Below are 21053 nucleotides of genomic sequence, written 5' to 3'. Positions count from 1 at the left end.
CAGGGTTCCTACAACAAGCTAATAACCATGATTTAGAAATGTGATTTCCTTAAAGGGAAGCATTTCTAATCTTATTTGAAAGGAAACTTTGATGTCTTAGAATATTAATTTAAAAACAACAATTAAGGTTATATTAACTATTATAATAATTTATTAATTATATAAATATGATAATAACTATTAAAATGAAAGTATTAAACGTAAAAAAGTTTAATCCTGTTGGGTAAAAACTTCATCAATATTTTATTATTGAACTTCTATTATATAATCAAACATAGTGATGATCATCGGTTGGATTAATCAACACTTGTTTCATAAATTGAACAACATATAACATGATCAACCATAAACAAACAAGTAAACATCATACTAGATAAAACTATCTCTTAAGATTTCTATTATTACATGTTTAAATTACAAATCATATTTTTGCAACTTTCGTAAAATTATGCAATAGATATGATTAAAATTACGAAACATCGGAAATGTATATTGATTCATTATTCAGATTCATCATATCATATATATCCTTTAGTAGTCCATAAGATCAAATAATAACCAAAATTCAAAAAATATGTTTTATGATCCAAAATTGATTGACACTAATATCATTTGTTAAATAAACTTTATGTGAAATAATTATTTTGGAAAATCAATCTGGATGCATAATGCATAATAGGTATAAGAAATAAAGAAATGAAAAAATAATAATTATATTCTTGTCTTAATCCATAATACTGATAACACTTGTAATGTGAATTTGAGTCATTTTGTGAATTGTTGAGTCAAGGTCTTCAACTCACCATTCTCATTTAGTAGATGAGTCAATTGTGTGGTATATGTTGTTATAAGTAAAACAACTAAAAACATAAGAATGCAATACGACTTAGGACCTTAACTTTATAAAAAAGATTTTTAACTCTTAATATTCTCATAAAAGATTATATGAGAGTTATACTCATTATTTATAAACATTATACACAGATTAATGGACAATGGTAAACTACCAACTTGAATTCATTCATGTAATTGTATAGATTACACTTTTTCATCTTCCTCTATTAGTCATAAACTTTATGTACAAATGAAATCTCATAAAGATGGAGTTACACAAATTGTAATACCATATTCTTATAAATGAAAATTTTCTAACTTTGTATTTATAATTTTAATCTTCTATGTTAGAAGTTGAATTTGTTTCACATCGCCAAGTTACTGGGTTATTATGTTGTTTATATATGTGGATTGGGCACCCTCTCCAAGCTAGCTTTTGCGAATGAATTCTATTCAAACCCATTTAACATGGTATCAGAGCTTGGTTTGACTGGGGGTTGTGGGTTCGAGCCACCTCTTCACAATTCGCATGTTTGTTCCTTATTTGCATGTTTGGAAGTCTAGAAAAGGCTATTTGCATTTGTTTGTTTGTTTGTCTCTTCACATGTAAATATGGGACCACACATAAGAGAGGGTGTTAAAAAGCATGATATGTATATTGAACCTAAATCTTGTAAGTTTAAGCTTTTAGGAAAATTAGTAATTCAACATTCTATACATAAAATTATTTGATGTCCAATTAATTGATTCACCTACCTATCAATTAATATACTTTTAAATAAAATATATTTCAATCCATTACACAAATATAATTAAAACAAAATACTATAGTAATATGAGTATGTGACAAATAAATAAAATAAAAATAATCACGTGTTACATGTAAACTATATTCAAAGGAAAAACCACAAGTCATCCTCACTATTAAACAATCCATTGTATAATGATCAATTACAAAAACCAAGTATTACCAAACTTAAAAGTATCTAAATCATACTCACTTTGCGCATTTTCTTTATACTTGGATCCTTTAAACACATTTATCCCAATCTGGATGCATCTTGAGTTCTAATCAAGGAAATCAACCTTTGAGTAAAATTTTCATCAAGTTAAAGTCTCTTTATATCATTGAGAACCATATCAAGATTTCTTTTGTTGGTTGCTTTCAAAGTCCCACTAGAATTAGAATGAACATTTTATAAACTCTAGGACTTTAACATATGAATTCTTCAATGAGTCAATAAATTTTATCTCCATAGATGGACTTCAATGAATTTTTCAACAAATTAAAGGTGTTAACACTAATTTCATATTAGAAAAATAAAATAAAATCATGTGACACATATTGATATATATATAGGTGTTGTCTGGGATAAATAGACTGAATTCATGAGAAAATTATTTTTAATTTTGCAAAAATTATATATATAAGAAAGTTTTTAGACTTACTAAAACACATTACTAATCAAGTGGTAATATTTATATCTCATTATTTTGTAATCAAGTCTCATTCATTTGTATCACATATGAGGCCTATTATTTTATACCTTACTCTTATTACATTGTACTTTGATCTTATTTGTTCATACATTGATTTCATTTCTTTATATGTTCATCATATTTATTTATATCTCAATCTTAATTATTTATATCTTTATTCAATAGTTTAGATTTCATTACATATTTTTAAATATTTTAATTTGAAATTCGATATCTTACTATTTTTCTAAATAGCTACCTATAATCCTTTGTAGACTCAAAATTCACTTCAACCCATCAAAAAAATCGACCTCTCTTTGTAAGTTGCTATACTCATTGCTAAACTATAATTCCAAAAATAGCAGAACTTTTCATACTTATTCTAGGCAATTAGAGTCGAGATGTTCCAAGCATATACCATTTTCTTTCAAGATTTGAAAGAAATGTTACGATTTCAGCATTAAATAATGCATGTCGATTAACAATATTGCTCAGATTCTTTAGGCAAAGGTCCCAGCCTAGAGATTGATAATGTTTCTTTGAAGCAAAATGACAAAATGGAATAACACAAGAAAGCCAGAACCAATTAAGTGTTCACAGACAAAAAAAATTTATTTATTTATTTTCTGAACCACCCCTGAAATTGACACCTCCCATACAGTCTGATCTGCATTTCTGTGGCACTATTTCCCTTATTCCTAACCATAAATCTGCTGCCATCTCAATAATTCACATCCTTATCCACTCCTTATCTAGGGTTGTAACACTTTTTTCAAAAAGATTTTTTTTTTTTTTCGAAGGGGTGGATAAGGGTCCTGAGACAAGCTGTGGAATAATTATAAACCCACTTGGGTAATGGTTTCATTGTCAGGGTAATACTATTTAAGGTGAAAATCAGCTGGGTCTATCATTCTTGTTTCCATGTGACTGTTTCCAATGATAACTCAACCTTCAAATCCATCGAGCAGTCATATAAAAATACACGCAGATTTCATATCTTGAAGCTTGTCCTGTGTTCAGATCGGATTACTCACTCATATGCCTAATCACCAATCGCCAACTTGAGTGTAAGAAAAGCGTGGGCCGATATTATTTGTATATGGGTTTGACTGTTTGAGAGAGAAAGGTGGGGTGTCCCTTGGAGGAGTCCAAAGGCCATTTTTGAACCTGCCTTTGATTATCGCCATGGCAAATCAACAGCTTGTAGTATATATATATTAATGGAGACCAAGACTCAAATAGAGAGAGAGACGCGGGGATGCGATAAAGAGAGAACAGTATAGCCAAGAGTATATAAGCATTTCTCTTGCTGTAATGGTGATTCAGAGACTGGAAATGTGTATATCACTGCTGAAAATGGCAGTAGAGTTTGTGCTTGTTTTCGCGGAGGCAGTCGGGCTAGTCATCAACCACAATGCCACGCCGCTTTTGGCAAATTCAGCCTCAGTTGGCAATGATGTTTCTGTCCCTTTTATCGGTTTTCTTCTTTGAACTCTTCGTCTTGTAGTTTCCTTCCTTACCAGAATACCCATTGGCCATTGTATATGTTGAGGTTTCTTTTTTGTCTTGATAGATTTTGCCTTGGAAAGTGTCGTACTACCAGCTAAAAGATGTGAATGTTTGATAGGAGAGAGTACATATAACATCTTTGTAAACTTCGATTAATTTTGGTTCTGGGTGAGCTTCATCTTCTGCAAATTCATTTGCTGGTAGCTTTGGAAATGAATCTTCAGTTGTTTGGGTGGTGATTATTTGCTTGCTTCACACGATTTTATGTGTTGTTCCTTTGGTAATAATCTTGTTGGATGGATCAAGGAGAAGAGCGATGATCAGAGGGAAAATAAAGTCGGGAGAAAGAAAAGCTATAATGGTGATTATTAATTGAAATCAGATGAAATAAAAGTCTGTTTCCATCATTCTTTTGTCAAAAATGGAAGATGACCTGATTTTCATTAATTTGGTGCATCTGCGCGGTTGCAGAGTATGAAGACCCACAAAATCTTAATATGAATCTTTTGGGGCAAAAGCTTCTATATATGATGGATGATAAGAACAAAGCAAATCTTGGGTTCTCCATGGCCATGATTATTTATCTGCCATATAAAATGCAACCCCTTATTTTAATAAAGTCAAGTTATTTTAAGGCCCCCATTATTAGACATGCCTTAGAAGCATTGGGTCTGTGATTAAAAATGTAGTAATATCATTTAAAATACCTAACACTGAAATTTTGATAATTTTGAATGTCATAGTGTGGATTTGAAGAAAGAAATCGTATCCAGGATCTCTTCCTTTTCCTGGGAAACATTAGTCTTGGTCAATTATGAACTGTTACACGTTGCTATCATGATCATATTTATATTAGCTTTGATTTCTATGGGGGTTATAATTTTTTTGTATGCTAATCATAGAGGTGATACATGTGATCCACATGTCATATTTGGACTTAGAACCAATCATTGGATTCCTTTGATGAACTGGCAATGGAAGAATACTAATTGCTCCGGTCCCTTTCTTTTTTCAACGTAGGATGATCAGGTCCTTTGATCTCTTCCACACCCACTGGCTGTTTTTCTTTGTTCCTTTTTCAATCATCCATAGCTGAAAAGCCTTGATGCCCTCCTTGACTTTCCCAAGATAAAACACCTTATCTTCACTTTCTTTCTTTTCCCTTTAAATTTGATTTTAGATCTGAAATCCAGGGCTTATGACCCTGTAGAAGAAAGACAGATATGAAGCTTGGGATGATTTGAACTTCAGTTTGATTTTCTGCACACTGTTTAAAACTCCTGAAATATAGTTGTATATTGCATTACATTTATAATTGATACAACTGAACCATGATGTTTCTATTAGTAAAAATTTCTTTGAATCAATCCACAGTTCAAAGTACCAATTTCAATTGAAACTTTTTTCTTTTCCTGCTTATTCAATTGTGTCGTTTTCCACATAATGGTATGACAACATCAAGAATACTTCTCAGCAATTGCCTGCAGGTGAACCCAAAGCTCTTTTGGCTTAGACATCATGACCATGTGATCAGATCCTTTAATCTCTTTAACAGCATCAGGTGGGTTTTTTTGGATCATCCAGAGTTGAAAATCCTTTTTCATCACCTTGTCTTCCTCAGAAATAATAAAGACACGTTTAACCGAGGCATATTTTTTCCACAACATGAGCTCATTTGACGTGTCTTCTTCACTGAACAAGCGTACGGGTCTCATCAACATAGTCCCTAGTGCCAAGTCCTGGAAAATTTATGCCCAAAATGATATAACAACGACAATGAAAGGTCTCATAATTTTGGTTGTAAGGCCTTAATTAATGGAGTTCTCACCTCAGTTGGGCTCAACTGATACAAATTCAGTGATAAGAACAAGGGGCCAAAGGTGAAAGTGGTGGGAGGATTGTTGGGGCCATTATCATATGTGAACTGGCTGTCTAGTAGAGGACCTTGTCTCCTGGATGTCTTCAATAAGAAGTAGAAACCAGGCTAAAAGTCAGAAACAGGGGAAGCCTTCCCCTCTTAATCAACAAGTAAATTTCTGTAAAAGAAAAATAGAATGTATGAAGTACCTCTTGATTGAGTGTGGAAATGTTGAGAGTGGGACCAGGCATTGAGGCAGTGACAAAAACAGCTACAGAAACCTTTTCTGGGAACTTCTCCATGGCCTGAGAAATGGCCAACCCACCCGAGCTGTGTCCAACAAGAACCACCCTCTCATCTGCAGGGAGTGACTCCATGAAGTCCCTCAGTGGCTGGAAATACTCAGAAATTAATCGCAGATCACCCACTTGTTTTGTGTTAATTCCAGAAGCAGCCAAATCCAGAGCAGTGACTTTGTGGCCAGATGATTTTAGTAGTGCCACAATCTTGTACCAAGACCAGGCACCATGGCAAGACCCATGAACTAGAACAAAGTGCTTGACGGGATTAGCCTGTCTCCCCTCTGATGCCATTGGATACACTGAAGAAACAAGAAAAATCAGAAAGGAAACCAAAATCATATGCTTCTTCCCTGCCTCCATACTCCTTTCCTGTTACAGAGATGGTCAGCACCCATCATTTTAAAGGGCACAACTGGGTAGGTTTTCACTACAACTACTAATCTAATGGATTAAAAATTTTCCTGTGAAATTGACTCTAGAAATAAAATAAGGATTAAGGATTCAAGAACATGTACACATTGATTGCCAGGGTTTAAAAGATGACACATGCACCTGCGTCACACTCTTTTTCAATGATACAGAAGTTATGCAAAGGAAGAAAGAATGAAATATACAGAGTGAAGTAGTTAACTCCTCCCCTTGAATTCTTCTCTTGTCCGGATTGGTTTGTAACTGCAGACATTTTCTTTTCCCAATGTGATCTGTGGATTGAGTTCTGATCTCAATTTGTTTTTGGCATTTTTGGTTTTGCTTCTGCAAATCTTGAGATGTATCTTTCAATTAATATAAGTAAGTTATGCAGTAAAGGTTTTTGGACATATAAAATGTTAGCCAAACCTTTCCCATGGCGGGTTGAAGGTACTTTGGGGTAGGCTTGGTCAAGCTTGATACCTCAATCTGACTGAAACATGATGTTTTCACCCATTTGAATTGGTCAAAGCTGTGTAGACTAGCATGATTCCTTTAATAAAGAAGTTGTTTTTGGATTAAGACCTACAACACAAATTTGACTTAAGTACATCTATTTAATAATTATGTATTAAAATAATTATGATTAATTGAGTTGAAAACAATTAAATTAAAAAGTTAATTATATTGACTTAAATAAAACCTGACTCAACCGGATTATTAAATAAATTACTCAACTTGTTACATGTTTAATAATTAAATTATATTTGGGTTTATACTTTTAACTTAATTATTATTTATGTTATATTTGAGTTGACTTATTTAGTCAGAGTATCCATCCATAAATTTAATTTGATATGACATGAACACTACCCACCAACATTAATTGTATCCCTCGCTTTAAGTTCCGGTGGCAGCATGAGTTTGGCCTCTGTTTTGAGTGTTGGATGAATGTCGGATTAACCTTTCCCATGGCTGTCAAATTCCTCATAAATTATTGGTGATTGTAATAATTTCCTCATAAATTAATGGTGCTATATGCTTCTTTAGGATCCATTGATCTTAATAAATCTCTTCCTGGTATAGGAAGAAAATGACTATTCCATTAAGGCAGCAGGCATTGCTGCTTATTTATCAAGCAAATTACATTATTATTTTCACACCATGTACTTATCCTATATACCGCATGGTGAACTTCAGAGAGCTAAAACAAGCTCTTCTTGATTAAAGATAGATAATGTCCTACTGACCCTTTTACTCTGATGCCTTGAAATGAGAAATTTGGATGTTTTCCACATCAAGCTTCTTGAAATTACTGTGCTTTCTCGTAGCAAAGAACTTTCCCCAGTTGTATGCTCTGTACTTTGGCTTTTCCCCCTTCGTCAGCTCCTCCAAGGGCTGCACCCAAACACGGTGCCCGGGATTGAAAAAGAACGGAATCGAAAACCTTTCCCTCTCTGAATTCACCATCACCCTGTGCTCCACACTCTCATAAGTATCGTTGCTCCAGACCTGATTTAACATCAGTATAATTAGATAAATGGGTGTGAAAAATTCCTTGAGCCAAACTGTACTGATAAGCATGTACTAATTCAAAGTTCTTGGGTGGTACCTGAATTATATCCCCAACATTGATAATATAAGCATCTGGGGTGGGCTTAACTCGAATCCATTCTCCATCGGTTTTTCGCTTTACTTCCAATCCTCCAACATCATCCTGGGCAAGGATGGTTAAGGCTCCGCCATCCTTGTGGCGACCAACGCCCAGAGCTAGGTGAGGGATGGGGCAAGGTGGGTAGTGATTGAGGCGGATGAAGTTCGTTGATTCTTCAAAGAAAAGATTGAATCTGTTTTCCGGCAAACCTAAGCTCAACGAGATGAGTCCCAACAGCTTGAAGGCTAATTTTTCCATTTCTCTAGCATATTCTTCACATACCTCCCTATATAAATCAGTTCAATTAGAACAAAAAAGCTAAGTAAATCACTGTAGTGACTCTGCCTTAGCTGGTGAAATTTGTACCTTAATTCAGGAGGGTACTGAGGCCACTGATTGGTCAGCTCTTTGAGCTCCTTGTCGTCAGGATCAGGCGAAACAGGGATCACGGTGGGGGTTGACACCACGAAATCAAAAACTTCCTTCCAGTCCCTAACGTTCTTGGTAAGCTCGGAATCATAATACCCCAAAGGATTCACCTCATCTCTATTCACCTTCCTCTTCTCCTCCAATGGCAGAGCGAAGAATTTCCCCGCCGCATCCTCAATTTTCCGGCGAGACTCCGAGGGCACCCCATGGTTGATGACTTGAAAGAAGCCCCAATTCTTGGATGCATCAGCTATTTGAGAAACATGGTTGGAAGCATTGGCGGAAGAGAGATCAATGAGGGGGATGCCTTCAGCTTCGATAACAGCGAGCTTAGGCCTATGTTGGGCGTCTTGGATGAAGGCTGGATCGACCTCTCCCATGGCTGTGGTAGTGGTTAGAAGTTAGAAATGGGGGTTAAGCACTGGTGGCTGCAGGTGAAGATGGTGACGAGAACTTGGGCCACTTGGCAGGTAGTTTTTGTAGTGTGGTGGGGTTGGTTTAGTACATTGAACCTGGACATAATTTGGGTTACGTTTTAAGGTTTGGTTGAGGGTGTGACCTCATGGATTGCGCATATATTAATGATAATTGGTCAAGTGATACTGCAGTCCCAAAGGGAATCTCTCTCAATGATTTTACCGACAGCTCCCTCCACGTTCAAATGTTTGATCCGTATTTGAATTGGAGTCTAATGCTCTGATCAAAGACACCTTTCGCTTAGTCGATCAGTGTTTGATTACTAAATAAGATGGTGTCACAAATATTTTTGAATTCTAGGTCAAAGTCAACGAGTGTAAAGGTTATCAATTTGATATGATAAGATAAATTGTTTACAAACACTTTTAAAAATGATTCTTAAAAAATATTTTTTTTTTAAGTTTAAAAACCATTTTTAAAACGCTTTTATAATGTTTTTACAATAAAGGTTTATTTAAAAACTTATATTATTATAAACTTTTTTTTTTTTTTAATATTTTTAAAATAATTTTTATATATAATATTTTATTTTCAATCATTTTTTGTATTTATTCTTTTTTTTAAACAATTTTTTTTTATAAAAAAGGTAAAACGACAACTAAAAATAAGTTATCAACAATGCCTTATTGTCATGACAATTTTCAAAAACATGTTTTAGAAACAATTGAAAATCAAAGTATTTTCATATTGCTTTATTCCCAGAAACAAAAAATTATTCTGGGTAACGGTTCCAAATGTATCCTTCATTTGGTTATCTTATTATACATGAAATGTGGAAAAAACAAACACAAGAATGGTGAAATTATAATTTGTTAAAAAGAAGAAAATAATAGTTAGATTGATTTGAAATTTGTTAGAATTTTTCTTTTCTCTTGAATTAATGTGGAAGTTTCATGACAAGTAAGAAGAAACAAAAAAGATCTTAAAAAAAAAATAAAAAAGAAAATAGAAGAGTCCAAAATGTTCAAGAAAAATGCAAGAGTTTAAAAAAAGTAGAATTTTTAGCAAGAAAAAGGTAGGATTAAAAATGTCTTATAACAATATAAATTAATTAAATCATTAGTTAGCCATTTGCTCTCATCCTCACACAAGGACTTCTCTAGATCTCATGGCTGCCCAATATGTATGAACAACTTTCTACAACAAATAAGGTACACTTAATTAAAAAGTTGTTTAATTTAAAGATGTTCGAGAATGAGAATTTCAAGCAGCATTTGAACGAATTTAATGAGATCACAAATTAATTAAATTTGATTGTTATTAAATTTGATGATAAGATTCAAGCCTTATTAAACCTCGGTTAATTGTTTAAGAGTTGGAAAAACACAATCACTTCAATCAGTAGTTCATTAAGAAAATCAAAATTGGTGTTTTTGAAAGTAGTATACATGATTATAACTGAGGAGATTAGGAAGCATGAAGAAGGTTTTTCCAATTCATGATCAACATTAAACATGGAGAGCAAAGGTAGAAATCAAAATAAAGGTAATAGGCGTGATAAATCCAAATAGAGGAATGATAGGTTGAAATCTAGAAATTCCAAAAATTCCTAACATTAGACGAGTAAGAAAGATATCAAATGTTGGAATTGTGATTAGAGCTAAAATATGTGCTCCAATAACACATATTTGATATGATTCATGCACCATAAGACATTCAAATCATCCGACTCTACCCAAATCGATGCTATGGCCTTAACCATGAGTTTAACTTGTATTTGAAGATTTATCTTAGGTTTAAGGGAAGAAAAGAGTACAAATTGAATCAGTTTAGATTTTGAAAGAATGAGATGGGGTTAAATGAGAAAATTAACAAGTCAAGACTCATGAAATATAAGGAAAAGCAAGATGAGGATATCACGAGTTTGAGAAATAAGGAATGACCATTATGAAGTAAGAAATAAGGCATACAAACATAGAAAATGAGACATGAAGCCAAATTCATCAAGTTTGTATGGAAATTGGGATTCAAAATCTGGTGGTAACATGTACTTTGACTTTAAGATGAAATTTGGAGCATTTCCCAAAGTCCATTTTAGGCAAGCTATATATTGTTTTGAAACTTGAGAAGTTAAGAATTCAAAACTTCAAAAGATGTGCAAATTAGAGGTAAATAAGGAAGTTATGCACATTTAAAGCAAATTGGTTGGAGAGGAAAACTAAGTTCAAAATTGGTAACTTGGATTTGAAATGATTTTTGTCCATTTAAAACTCAAAGGAATGAAATAAAACTTTTGGAATAGGCTAAGTTTGAATCTCTCTACTTGTTTCAAACAAGAGGCATACATTTCAAAGCCAAACAAACATGCATGGGCAATGAGTGAGTTCAAAATTCATTGTGAATTTTGAATTCACCTTGTTGACTTCAAATTGGACCATTTATTTCCCACTTATGAGTTCAAAATTGATTTGGAACTCACCCAAATATCGAACTCAACCACTAGTGACCGATTTTGAGCTCCAAGACATGTCAAAACGAGTTTCAAATGTCTCTATCCAATTCAAAATGCATCATACTCATTTAGAACTCGTAATTTTTGGGTTTTTTTTTTAAGGTTATTTATGAATTTTCATTATAATAAGTGGTCAATGAGAGTGTACCACATGTTAGGTCATTAAAGTTACTATATAAACTCTTTTAGTTCTAGAGTTTAGGTGATTTTCCAAGAGTTAGGCATTTTGTGGGGAAGAATACAAGAACTTTGGTTTATTTCTTTCGTTCTTTATTGAATATATTGTTTTTAGTTTTCTTTGATTCAAATTATGAATTTTTAGCCTATTATGGATTGTGAATGTGACATTACCCCCAACAAAGGATAAAAAGCTATCTTGGGACTTGAAACATAAAAACTTAATGGTTAGAAAACTTATAGGGACATTAGGTAAATTATTATAACAATAAGATTAATTAATGGTTGAGTTACAATTTATTAATTTTTTATCCTATCATTGTGAGTTAGTTTAGAGAATAATATAGTAGGTTATTATTCAATACTAGTGATTCTTGGTAACTCTTGATCATTAGTTATCCTGATTTTCCTTATAGTTATCTGCCCCAAAACAAAGCTATAAGAAGTAGGAAATGTTAAAAAGCCAAACCTTAAATTGATAATAATCTCATTCATTTGATGGTTTTCAGAATTTGTTTTTTGTTAAAAAAAAAAGAAAAGGTTTTAGATGTAATTTTGAGTTATAGGGTACGACTCAAGTTGATCGTAAGCGACCAAGAATTCCAAAACCTTAAGATCACTCTAGTTAAGAAACCTTTGTTATCTCTATTTCTACATTTTAAGTTAGATTGTGGAAAACCTCAAATTTAAATCAATTAAATTAAAAATCAATATTCGTTTTGTTATTAATTTAGCTTCTTTTACTTAGTTTCACTTCATAAAAGTTAATTCACATATTGTTTTTCACTTTAGGATTTAAATAAAAACGATTCATTTATCCTAGTATTGACAAATTCCATAAGTTAGTCCCTAAGGATAATATCCAGAGTATTATAAAAGTCGTAGTGACCCTTTCTCTAGTTTTTTTCTTGACCAAAGTTGTTACATAAAAAGGCTTAGTATTTTAGATAATAGAGAAGATTAGTCAAATTGTGGAAAGAAGGAACATTATAAAAATGAGTGCAAGGCTGCCAAGAAGGATAAGAATGGTGACAACAAGACCAATGCGAATGTTGTGTCAAAAGAATTAGATGATGCTCTTATTTGCTATTTGGAGAGAACAACAGAATAGTGGGTATTAGATTCAGGGACATCATTCCATGCTACCTCAAATGGAGAATTATTTGAGAATTATGTCTCAGGTAATCTAGGGATGAAGTATCTAGGTGATGACCAAGCATGTGTTGTTATTGGCATAGGTGAAGTGTAGATCAAATTGAATGGATTTGTATGAAATTTGGATAATGTGAGGCACATTTCAAACCCGAGAGAGAATTTTATTTCCATTGGGTAGTTAGCGAAAGATAGCTATTTGCCATGGTAAGAAGAATGATACTCTTTACATGACAATGGATGGTTGTGAGTTTATTGCCCTTGTTGAGAGCAAAGAAGATTCGAATTTATGGCATTAGAGGCTTGGTCACATGAGTAATGATGGGCTGAAAATTATACACTTGAATGGGAAGTTGTTAGGTTTGAAGTAAGTTGACATTAACATGTGTGAAAGTTGCATACTTGGGAAACAAAAAAGGGTTAGCTTTAAGAAAGTTGGAAGAACTCCAAAAGAAGCAAAACTAAAGTTAGTTCATACAAATGTTTAGGGACTTGCTTCAGTTTCATCTATCGGTGGAAGATCCTATTTTGTGACCCTCATTGATGATCATTTGAGGAAAGTGTGAGTATACTTTATGATACACAAATGAGAAGTGTTTGATGTATTCAAGAGATGGAAATAATGATGGAGAATAAGACAGGTATGAGAGTCAAGAAGTTGCAGTTTGATAATGGTAGGGAGTATGAAGACTTTGAGTTCAAGAAGTTCTATTATGAAAATGGAATTAAATTGGAGAAGACCGTGCCAAGGACACCTTACCAGAATGGTATAGTAGAATGAATGAACAAGACATTCATTGAAAGAGAAAAAAACATGTGTATACAAGCAAGGTTTTCAAAGGAGTTCTAGGTAGAAGCAATCAACACAACAACTTACTTGATCAATTGAGGACCGTCAACTTACTTGGATCACAAAATATCGAAAAAAGTGTGAACTAGAAAAAAGGTAAAGTTTTCTCATTTAAGGGTATTTGGTTGTGTATCATATATATATATATATATATATATACATATTAGTGATCATGACATAAACATACTTGATGCTAAATCACTAAAATGTACTTTCATTAGCTATGGTGTTAATGATTTTGATTATCAGTTTTAGGATGACCAGAATAGGAAAGTGATTAGAAGTAGGGATGTCATATTTAATGATAAAGTTTTGTATAAGTAGAGAGATGCAATACATTTCAATAGTTTGGTACAACCTGAACCTATTTACTTTGAGCTAGATGATGTCCCATAGAATAACATGACAAATAAGACAGGTCAGAATCATTAGATTGAGGAAAATACTACATAGGATGTTAATATATCACAAGATCTAGTTTCAATTCCTACTTTGAGGAGATCTAACAGGCCACATGTACCAAATAGGAAGTATTTAAATTATTTGCTATTAATAGATGGAGGTGAACCAAAATGTTATGATGAAGCATATCATATGGAAGATAATAGCAAGTGGGAACTTACAATGAAAGACAAAATGAAGTCTCTTATTCTTAACCAGACTTGGAAGCTAGTCGAGTTACTAGTGGGTAAGAAAGTTCTTCATAATAAGTGGGTGTATTAAATTAAGTAGGAACATGATGGTTCTAAGAGATATGAGGCTAGATTGGTGGTAAACGGGTTTTAGCAGAAGAAAAATGATTAACTATACAATCATTTTCTCTCTAGTTGTGAAACTAACTATTATTCGATCTGTTTTGAGTATTGTAGCGATAGGGAGTCTACATATAAAGCAATTAGATGTGAAGATATCTTTCCTCTATGGTGATTTGGAGGGGGAAATTAATATATATGCAACAACTAGAGGGTTTTGTAGTGAAGGGTAAAGAGAATGTGGTGTGCAAATTAACTAAGAGTCTGTATGGTTTAAGACAAGCCCCAAACAATGGTATAGAATATTTGGCACTTTCTGTAAAAGAATGGGTATCTCAACTGCAATGCAGGCCATTGTTGTTACTTCATAAAGGTTGGTTCTATCTATATTATTTTGTTACTGTATGTTGATGACATATTAGTAGTTGACACAAATTTAGATGAAATTAACAAGTTGAAGAAATAGTTGTCTATTAAATTTGAAATGAAGGACTTGGGCGCAACAAAGTAGGTACTTAGGATGAAGATTAGTAGAGACAAATAAACAGGCATCTTGTGGTTATCTTAGGCTAAGTATATATATTCATAAAGTATTGCAAATATTTGACATGAGTAATGTTAAGGTAGTTAGAACATCATTAGCAAATCATTTCAAGTTGTCTAATTAAACATTGCCCATGGGCATATGAGGAAAGAGACTTCATGGCAAAGGTCACATATGCCTTAGCCATTGGAAGTTTGATGTATGTTATGATATGCACGACACTAGACATTGCCTATGCAATGGAAGTTGTGAGCATATTTATGCCAAATCCAAGTAAGTAGCATTACGAAGCAGTGAAATGGATGCTTAGGTACTTATATGGTACTACAAAAAAGTGTCTACATTTCAGAAGGAGTGAGTTAAAATTGGAAGGATATGTGGATGTTGATTTTGCCAATGAGATAGATAATTGGAAAAGTACTATAGGGTATGTGTTCACTTTGGGTACTACTGCTATTAATTGGATTTCTCAATTGTAGAAGATTGTTATTTTATGTACAATTAAAGTAAAATATGTGACTATCACAAAAGTTAGTAAAGAAATGATTTGGTTGTAGAGTTTGTTAGCAAAGTTGGGATTCAAACAAGATATGAATGTTTTGCATAGTAATAGCCAAAGTGCAATACATTTGGCTAAGTATTCAGCATTTCATTCAAGAACTAATTATATTACACTTTGTTATCACTTCATCAGGTTTTTGCTTGAAGATAGGGTGTTAACACTTGTGAAGATACAAGATAGGAAGAATCTAGTTAACATGTTAACCAAAATAGTGATAACAGAAAAACTGGAGTTGTGTGCAACTTCAATTGGTCAAGATCGTGAAAATAGGTTGTTTGAGTGCACCCTCATACCCATTAATCATTGAAGGAGAATGTTTACTTGTGTTTTAGTCTTCAAGTGGAAGATTGTTGGATTGTGAAGCTTGAATTAGTTTTGTTATGCTTCACTTAGGATGGTAAGGGTCAAGCTAGCCGATTAGCTCATAGGGGTTGAAGGGCGCAATGCTCTCTAGAGAATTTATTTATTTGTTTTTATGTAATAATTGACGAGTTTAATCTTATTATATATTTTAACCCTTTTATGTTTTAGGGTTTTATTTTTTAATGAGTGAAGTAGCAATTGAGAAGTTTTTTGAGAGCTTTGCCATTGCACTCCTTCTCATTCCTTTTGTAGTGGATTGTTGAGTGTTGGTGTACTCCATTGATGTAGGGATCAAATTGATCGTCAAACCATGCTAAATTTTTTTTTTTTTTCTCTCTGCTTATACATGTGTGTGTGATTTGGTTAACATCATTTATCTTAATAATTCTCTTCCTAGAATAGGAAGAAAATGATGATTCCATTAATGCAGCATGCATTGCTGCTTATTTATCAAGCAAATTACATTATTATTTTCACACCAAACCTCCAAATTCACCACGTACGTATCGTATATACCACATGGTAAGCTTTAGAGAGCTAAAACAAGCGCTTATTGATTACGGATAGATAATGTCCCACCGACCTTTTTACTCTGATACCTTGAAATGAGAAATTTGGAGGTTTTCCACACCAAGCTTCTTAAGATTACTGCGCTTTTTCGTAGCCAAGAACTTTCCCAAGTTGTATGCTCTATACTTTGGTTTTTCCCCTTTCGTCAGCTCCTCCAAGGGCTGCACCCAAAGATGGTGCGCGGGATTGAAAAAGAACGGAATCGAGAACCTTTCCCTCTCTGAATTCAGTATCACTCTGTGCTCCACACTCTCATAAGTGTCGTTGCTCCAAGCCTGGTTTAATATCAGTATAATTAGCCAAATAGGTGCAAAATTCGGTGAGCCAAATAACTGATAAGCAGGTGCTTATAATTCAAAGTTCTTGGGTGGTACCTGAATTATATCCCCAACATTGATGATATAAGCATCTGGGGTGGGCTTCACTCGAACCCATTCTCCATCGGTTTTTCGCTTTACTTCCAACCCTCCGACATCATCCTGGGCAAGGATGGTTAAGGCTCCGACATCCTTGTGGTGACCAACGCCCAGAGCTAGGTGAGGGACAGGGCAAGGTGGGTAGTGATTGAAGCGGACGGAGCTCGTTGATTCTTCAAAGAAAAGATTGAATCTGTTTTCTGGCAAACCTAAGCTCAGAGAGATGAGTCCCATCAGCTTGAAAGCTAGTTTTTCCGTTTCTCTCGCATATTCTTCACAGACCTCCCTGTATAAATCAGTTCAATTAGAACAAAAAAAACTAAGTAATTCACTGTAGTGACTGTGCCTTAGCTGGTGAAATTTGTACCTTAATTCAGGAGGGTACTGAGGCCACCGATTGGTCAGCTCTATGAGCTCCTTGTCGTCAGGATCATCCGAAGCAGGGCCGAAGGCGGGGGTTCTCACCACGAAATCAAAGACTTCTTTCCAGTCCCTAACGTTCTTGGTATGCTCAGTATCAAAGTACCCAAAAGGATTCACCTCATCTCTACTCACCTTCCTCTTCTCCTCCACTGGCAGAGCGAAGAACTTCCTCGCGGCATCCCAAATTTTCCGGCGAGACTCCGAGGGCACCCCATGGTTGATGACTTGAAAAAAGCCCTAGTTCTTGCATGCATCAGCTATTTGAGAAACATGATTGGAAGCATTGGCGGAAGAGAGATCAATGAGGGGGATGCCTTCAGCTTCGATAACAGCGAGCTTAGGCCTATGTTGGGCGTCTTGGACGAAGGCTGGATCGACCTCTCCCATGGCTGTGGTAGTGATTAGAACTTAGAAATGGCAATTATGCACTGGTAGCTGCAGGTGAAGATGGTTAGAGGACTTGGGCAACTCGGCAGGTGGTTTTTATAGCATAGGGGTGTTGGTTTAATACCTTGAACCTGTACGTAATATGGGTTACGTGTTAAGTTCTAGTTCGGGGTGTGAGCTCATGGGTTGCGCATATGTTAATGAGATTTGGTCAAGTGATACCTAGCTATTTCCACGGCACCCTCAATATTCAAATATTTCATCCGTACTTGATTTGGAAGGTTGATTAGTAAATCTGATGGTGTAATGTCTATTTTTGAATTCAATGCTTTATATTTAACGGTGGAGATAAGAAAAATAGAAGAGTTGATAACGTTGAAGAAAAAATGCCAAAGTTTTAAGAAGGTAGAGTTTTGATGAGAAATAGGTAAAATTAAAATTGCATTATAATAATATAAATTAATTGAATCGTTAATCACCCATTTCATCTTATTCTTATCCACAATTGTTGATCGCTGATTGCTACAAAATTCTAAAGAATTCTTCCACAAAGACAAATCACAAGATGTTCAATAACATCTACGCTTTTGCACCAAAAATTATATAAGGGAAAAAAATGATGCACAAAAAATAATAATAATAATTGCTATATCTAATATTTTTTCATAAGAAAACTAACTACAATAAATTTTAAAAGCAAAAAGCATTCTACCATATCTAAATAATAGATTATTAAATTCTCTATTTTTCAATTGGATACTTTTTTAAAAAAAATTAGAAACATCTATATAAAAATAAAAATCACTTTAATTTTTTTTAAAATTTAAGATAATAAATTTTTTTATAATATTTTAGTTCTTTTAAATAATTTTTAAAATTATTATTTTTTCAATATAAAATTTTAAGAGTCTTTGTATTTTATATACAAGTTACTAATATTCTCTTATTTTAAACATAAAAAATAAAAAATGTATCCAAATGAATTAGAAAATAACAAAGTTGAATAAAAATAGTCTAACCGTCTTAAAGCTAATAATGTTTGGCAGAAAACGCTTAAATATACTTGTATTTTTCCTCACTGGTCAGCTCGAAGGCTTCACATTCACATGGTGCGCCGGTAAGAAGAAGAATGGAAGTGAAACCCTTTCCTTCTTGTGCCAACCCACACCGAGAGCGAGTTCCAGCCACGAGCATGGCGGATGGTGATTGAGTCGGATGAAGCATTAGCCTTCGAAGAATTCATTCAACCGATCCCCCACCAAGCCTAAGCTTAAGGAGATGAGTTCCAAGAACTTGTAAGCTAATTTTTCTATTTCTCTAGTATATTTTTTTTCCAAATTTTCCTGAAAATAAATCATTATATAAAATATATCAATACTCAAAATAAATTTAATAAAATCTTGTCTTAGCTTTATGTCTCTAGTTGAGTCTGTTTGGCTTCGAGCTGTGCATTTATGTCTCCAGTTGAGTTTGATAGGCTTTAAGTCGCACCTTTACACCTCTAGTTGAATATGTTGACTTTGAGCCATGCCTTTACGTTTTGAGTTGAGTCTATTCGGCTTTGAGCCACACCTTTACATTTTAGTTGAATTTGTTCGATTTCAAGTTGCACATTCACGTCTCTAATTGAGTCTATTCAGCTTCAAATTGCATCTTCACATTTCTTGTTGAATTTGTTTGGCTTCAAGCTGCACCTTTATGTCTCTAATTAAGTTTGTTTGGCTTTAAGTTTCACCTTTATGCCTTTAATTGAGTTTGTTCGGCTTTGAGTCTCGTCTTTACGTTTTGAGTTGAGACTATTTGGCATTGAGCTGCATCTTTATGTTTCGAGTTGAATCTATTCATCTTCAAGTCGTGCCTTTACATTTCTAGTTGAGTTTGTTCAACTTCAAGTCATGCCTTTAAGTCTCTAGTTGAGTTTGTTTAGCTTCGAGCTGCGCCTCTACATCTCTAGTTGAGTTTGTTTGGCTTCGTATCACATCTTATGTTTCAAATTGTGTTTATTTGACTTCGAGTTGTGCCTTTATGTTTCTAGTTGAGTCTATTCGGCTTCAAGCTGCACCTTTACTTTTTGAATTGAGTTTGTTCGGCTTTGAGCAACGCTTTTACGTTTCAAGTTGAGTTTGTTCGGCTTTGAGCTAAGCCTTTACGTCTCTAGTTAAGTTTGTTCAACTTCGAGCCGCATCTTTCCATTTTGAGTTGAGTTTGTTTGGCTTTGAACCACATCTATGTTTCAAATTAAGTCTATTCAGCTTCGAGTCGCACTTTTATGTCTTTAGTTAAGTTTGTTCAGCTTCGAGCAACACCTTTATGTTTGAAGTTGAGCCTATTTGACTTCAAGCCACACCTTTACATCTCTAGTAGAGTTTGTATGGCTTCAAGCCATGCCTTTCTGTTTAGAGTTTAGTCTATTCAGTTTTGAGACATGTCCTTACGTTTCAAGTTAAGTCTATTTGGCTTTAAGTTGCGTCTTTACATTTCGAGTTAAGATTGTTCGACTTTGAGCTGTGTCTTTACATCTTTAGTTGAGTTTGTTTGACTTCAAGCTACGCCTTTACGTTTCAAGTTGAGTTTATTCGGTTTCGACTTGTGTCTTTATGTTTTGAGTTGAGTCTGTTTGGCTTCAAGTCACACCTTTATGTTTGGACTTGAGTCTCTTCAAATTTGAACTACACCTTTATATATCCAGTTGAGTCTGTTCAACTTTGAGTCACACCTTTGAGTTTTGAGTTTAGTCTGTTAAGCTTCGAGCCACACCTTTACATCTCTTGTTGAGTCATATTTGGCTTCGTTCTACGCCTTTACATTTCCACTTGAGTTTGTTCAACTTTGAGTCGTGCTTATGTTTTCAAGTTTATTCAATTTCGAGCCGCATCTTTAGCCTTATTAAGTTTGTTTGAGTTTAGTTGTACCCTCACCCATATCCTTAGTTTTAAGTTTATTCAGCTTCAAGCCATGCATTTGTCCTTGTTAAGTCAGTTCGACTTCGAGCCACATCCTAGTTTTGAAGTTGTTTGTCCTCGAGCCACACCTTCCTTTCTTTTTGAGTTCATTTAGGGTTTTCTCCTTTCTCGAGTTTATTAGGGCATTCCCTTTCATTCGAGATCATTTTTCTTTGAGTTGATCACTCTTTATCTTGGTCGTCCTTGAATTGTTCATTGTGTCATGATTTGGTGTTTTTTATTGCATCTATACTTCCCACATTGTCTATATCTTTATCCTGATGATTTTCTTCCCCAATATGTGACCTCGATCTTTAAGCTTAGCATGCCATGTGCTAAGACAATTTTGAGTGCTATTTTGTTCTTCAATGCAATTCACTTCATACCATTCATCACTCATGTTTTACTATTCGTGGTCATTTCATTCGTGATCTACATTGAAGAGAGGCATATTTGTAGGCCCTTTATTTTTCATATAACACATATTTTCACATTTTTTATTTTCCTCTCGCC

General features: G+C 34.1%; 2 protein-coding genes and 1 pseudogene across 2 annotated transcripts; all 3 read right to left on the bottom strand.

Annotated features, from left to right (window-relative positions):
• Positions 1-4820: 4820 nt before the first annotated feature.
• On the bottom strand, positions 4821-7012 carry LOC100260547 (methyl jasmonate esterase 1-like). The gene is made up of 3 exons (XM_059735888.1): positions 5890-7012; positions 5651-5782; positions 4821-5561 (listed from the first exon to the last, which is right to left on the bottom strand). The coding sequence occupies exons 1-3, from the start codon at positions 6340-6342 to the stop codon at positions 5280-5282; spliced, it is 867 nt and encodes a 288-aa protein (XP_059591871.1). The 5' UTR covers positions 6343-7012; the 3' UTR covers positions 4821-5279.
• A 440-nt stretch (positions 7013-7452) lies between these two features.
• On the bottom strand, positions 7453-8967 carry LOC100265761 (jasmonate-induced oxygenase 2). Its single transcript, XM_003631570.4, has 3 exons — positions 8411-8967; positions 8003-8330; positions 7453-7902 (listed from the first exon to the last, which is right to left on the bottom strand). Exons 1-3 carry the CDS (start codon positions 8851-8853, stop codon positions 7645-7647), a joined length of 1029 nt encoding a protein of 342 aa, XP_003631618.1. The 5' UTR covers positions 8854-8967; the 3' UTR covers positions 7453-7644.
• A 7251-nt stretch (positions 8968-16218) lies between these two features.
• On the bottom strand, positions 16219-17647 carry LOC132253558 (jasmonate-induced oxygenase 2-like; annotated as a pseudogene).
• Positions 17648-21053: the final 3406 nt, after the last annotated feature.

This window comes from Vitis vinifera, chromosome 3, assembly GCF_030704535.1.
Source record: "Vitis vinifera cultivar Pinot Noir 40024 chromosome 3, ASM3070453v1".
Classification (NCBI taxonomy): Eukaryota; Viridiplantae; Streptophyta; class Magnoliopsida; order Vitales; family Vitaceae; genus Vitis; species Vitis vinifera.
Note: the sequence above shows the minus strand (reverse complement) of the source record. Positions and strands in the feature narration are given on the sequence as shown.

Excerpts from the sequence above, each read along its gene's own strand:
- LOC100265761 (XM_003631570.4), bottom strand. The coding sequence starts at position 8,853 with ATGGGAGAGGTCGATCCAGCCTTCATCCAAGACGCCCAACATAGGCCT. Across the intron at positions 8,331-8,410 it reads CAGTACCCTCCTGAATTAAG|GGAGGTATGTGAAGAATATG; the intron begins GTACAAATTTCA and ends TGATTTATATAG. Across the intron at positions 7,903-8,002 it reads ATGTTGGGGATATAATTCAG|GTCTGGAGCAACGATACTTA; the intron begins GTACCACCCAAG and ends ATGTTAAATCAG.
- LOC100260547 (XM_059735888.1), bottom strand. The coding sequence starts at position 6,342 with ATGGAGGCAGGGAAGAAGCATATGATTTTGGTTTCCTTTCTGATTTTT. Across the intron at positions 5,783-5,889 it reads TTTCCACACTCAATCAAGAG|ACATCCAGGAGACAAGGTCC; the intron begins GTACTTCATACA and ends TTCTTATTGAAG. Across the intron at positions 5,562-5,650 it reads ATCAGTTGAGCCCAACTGAG|GACTTGGCACTAGGGACTAT; the intron begins GTGAGAACTCCA and ends TAAATTTTCCAG.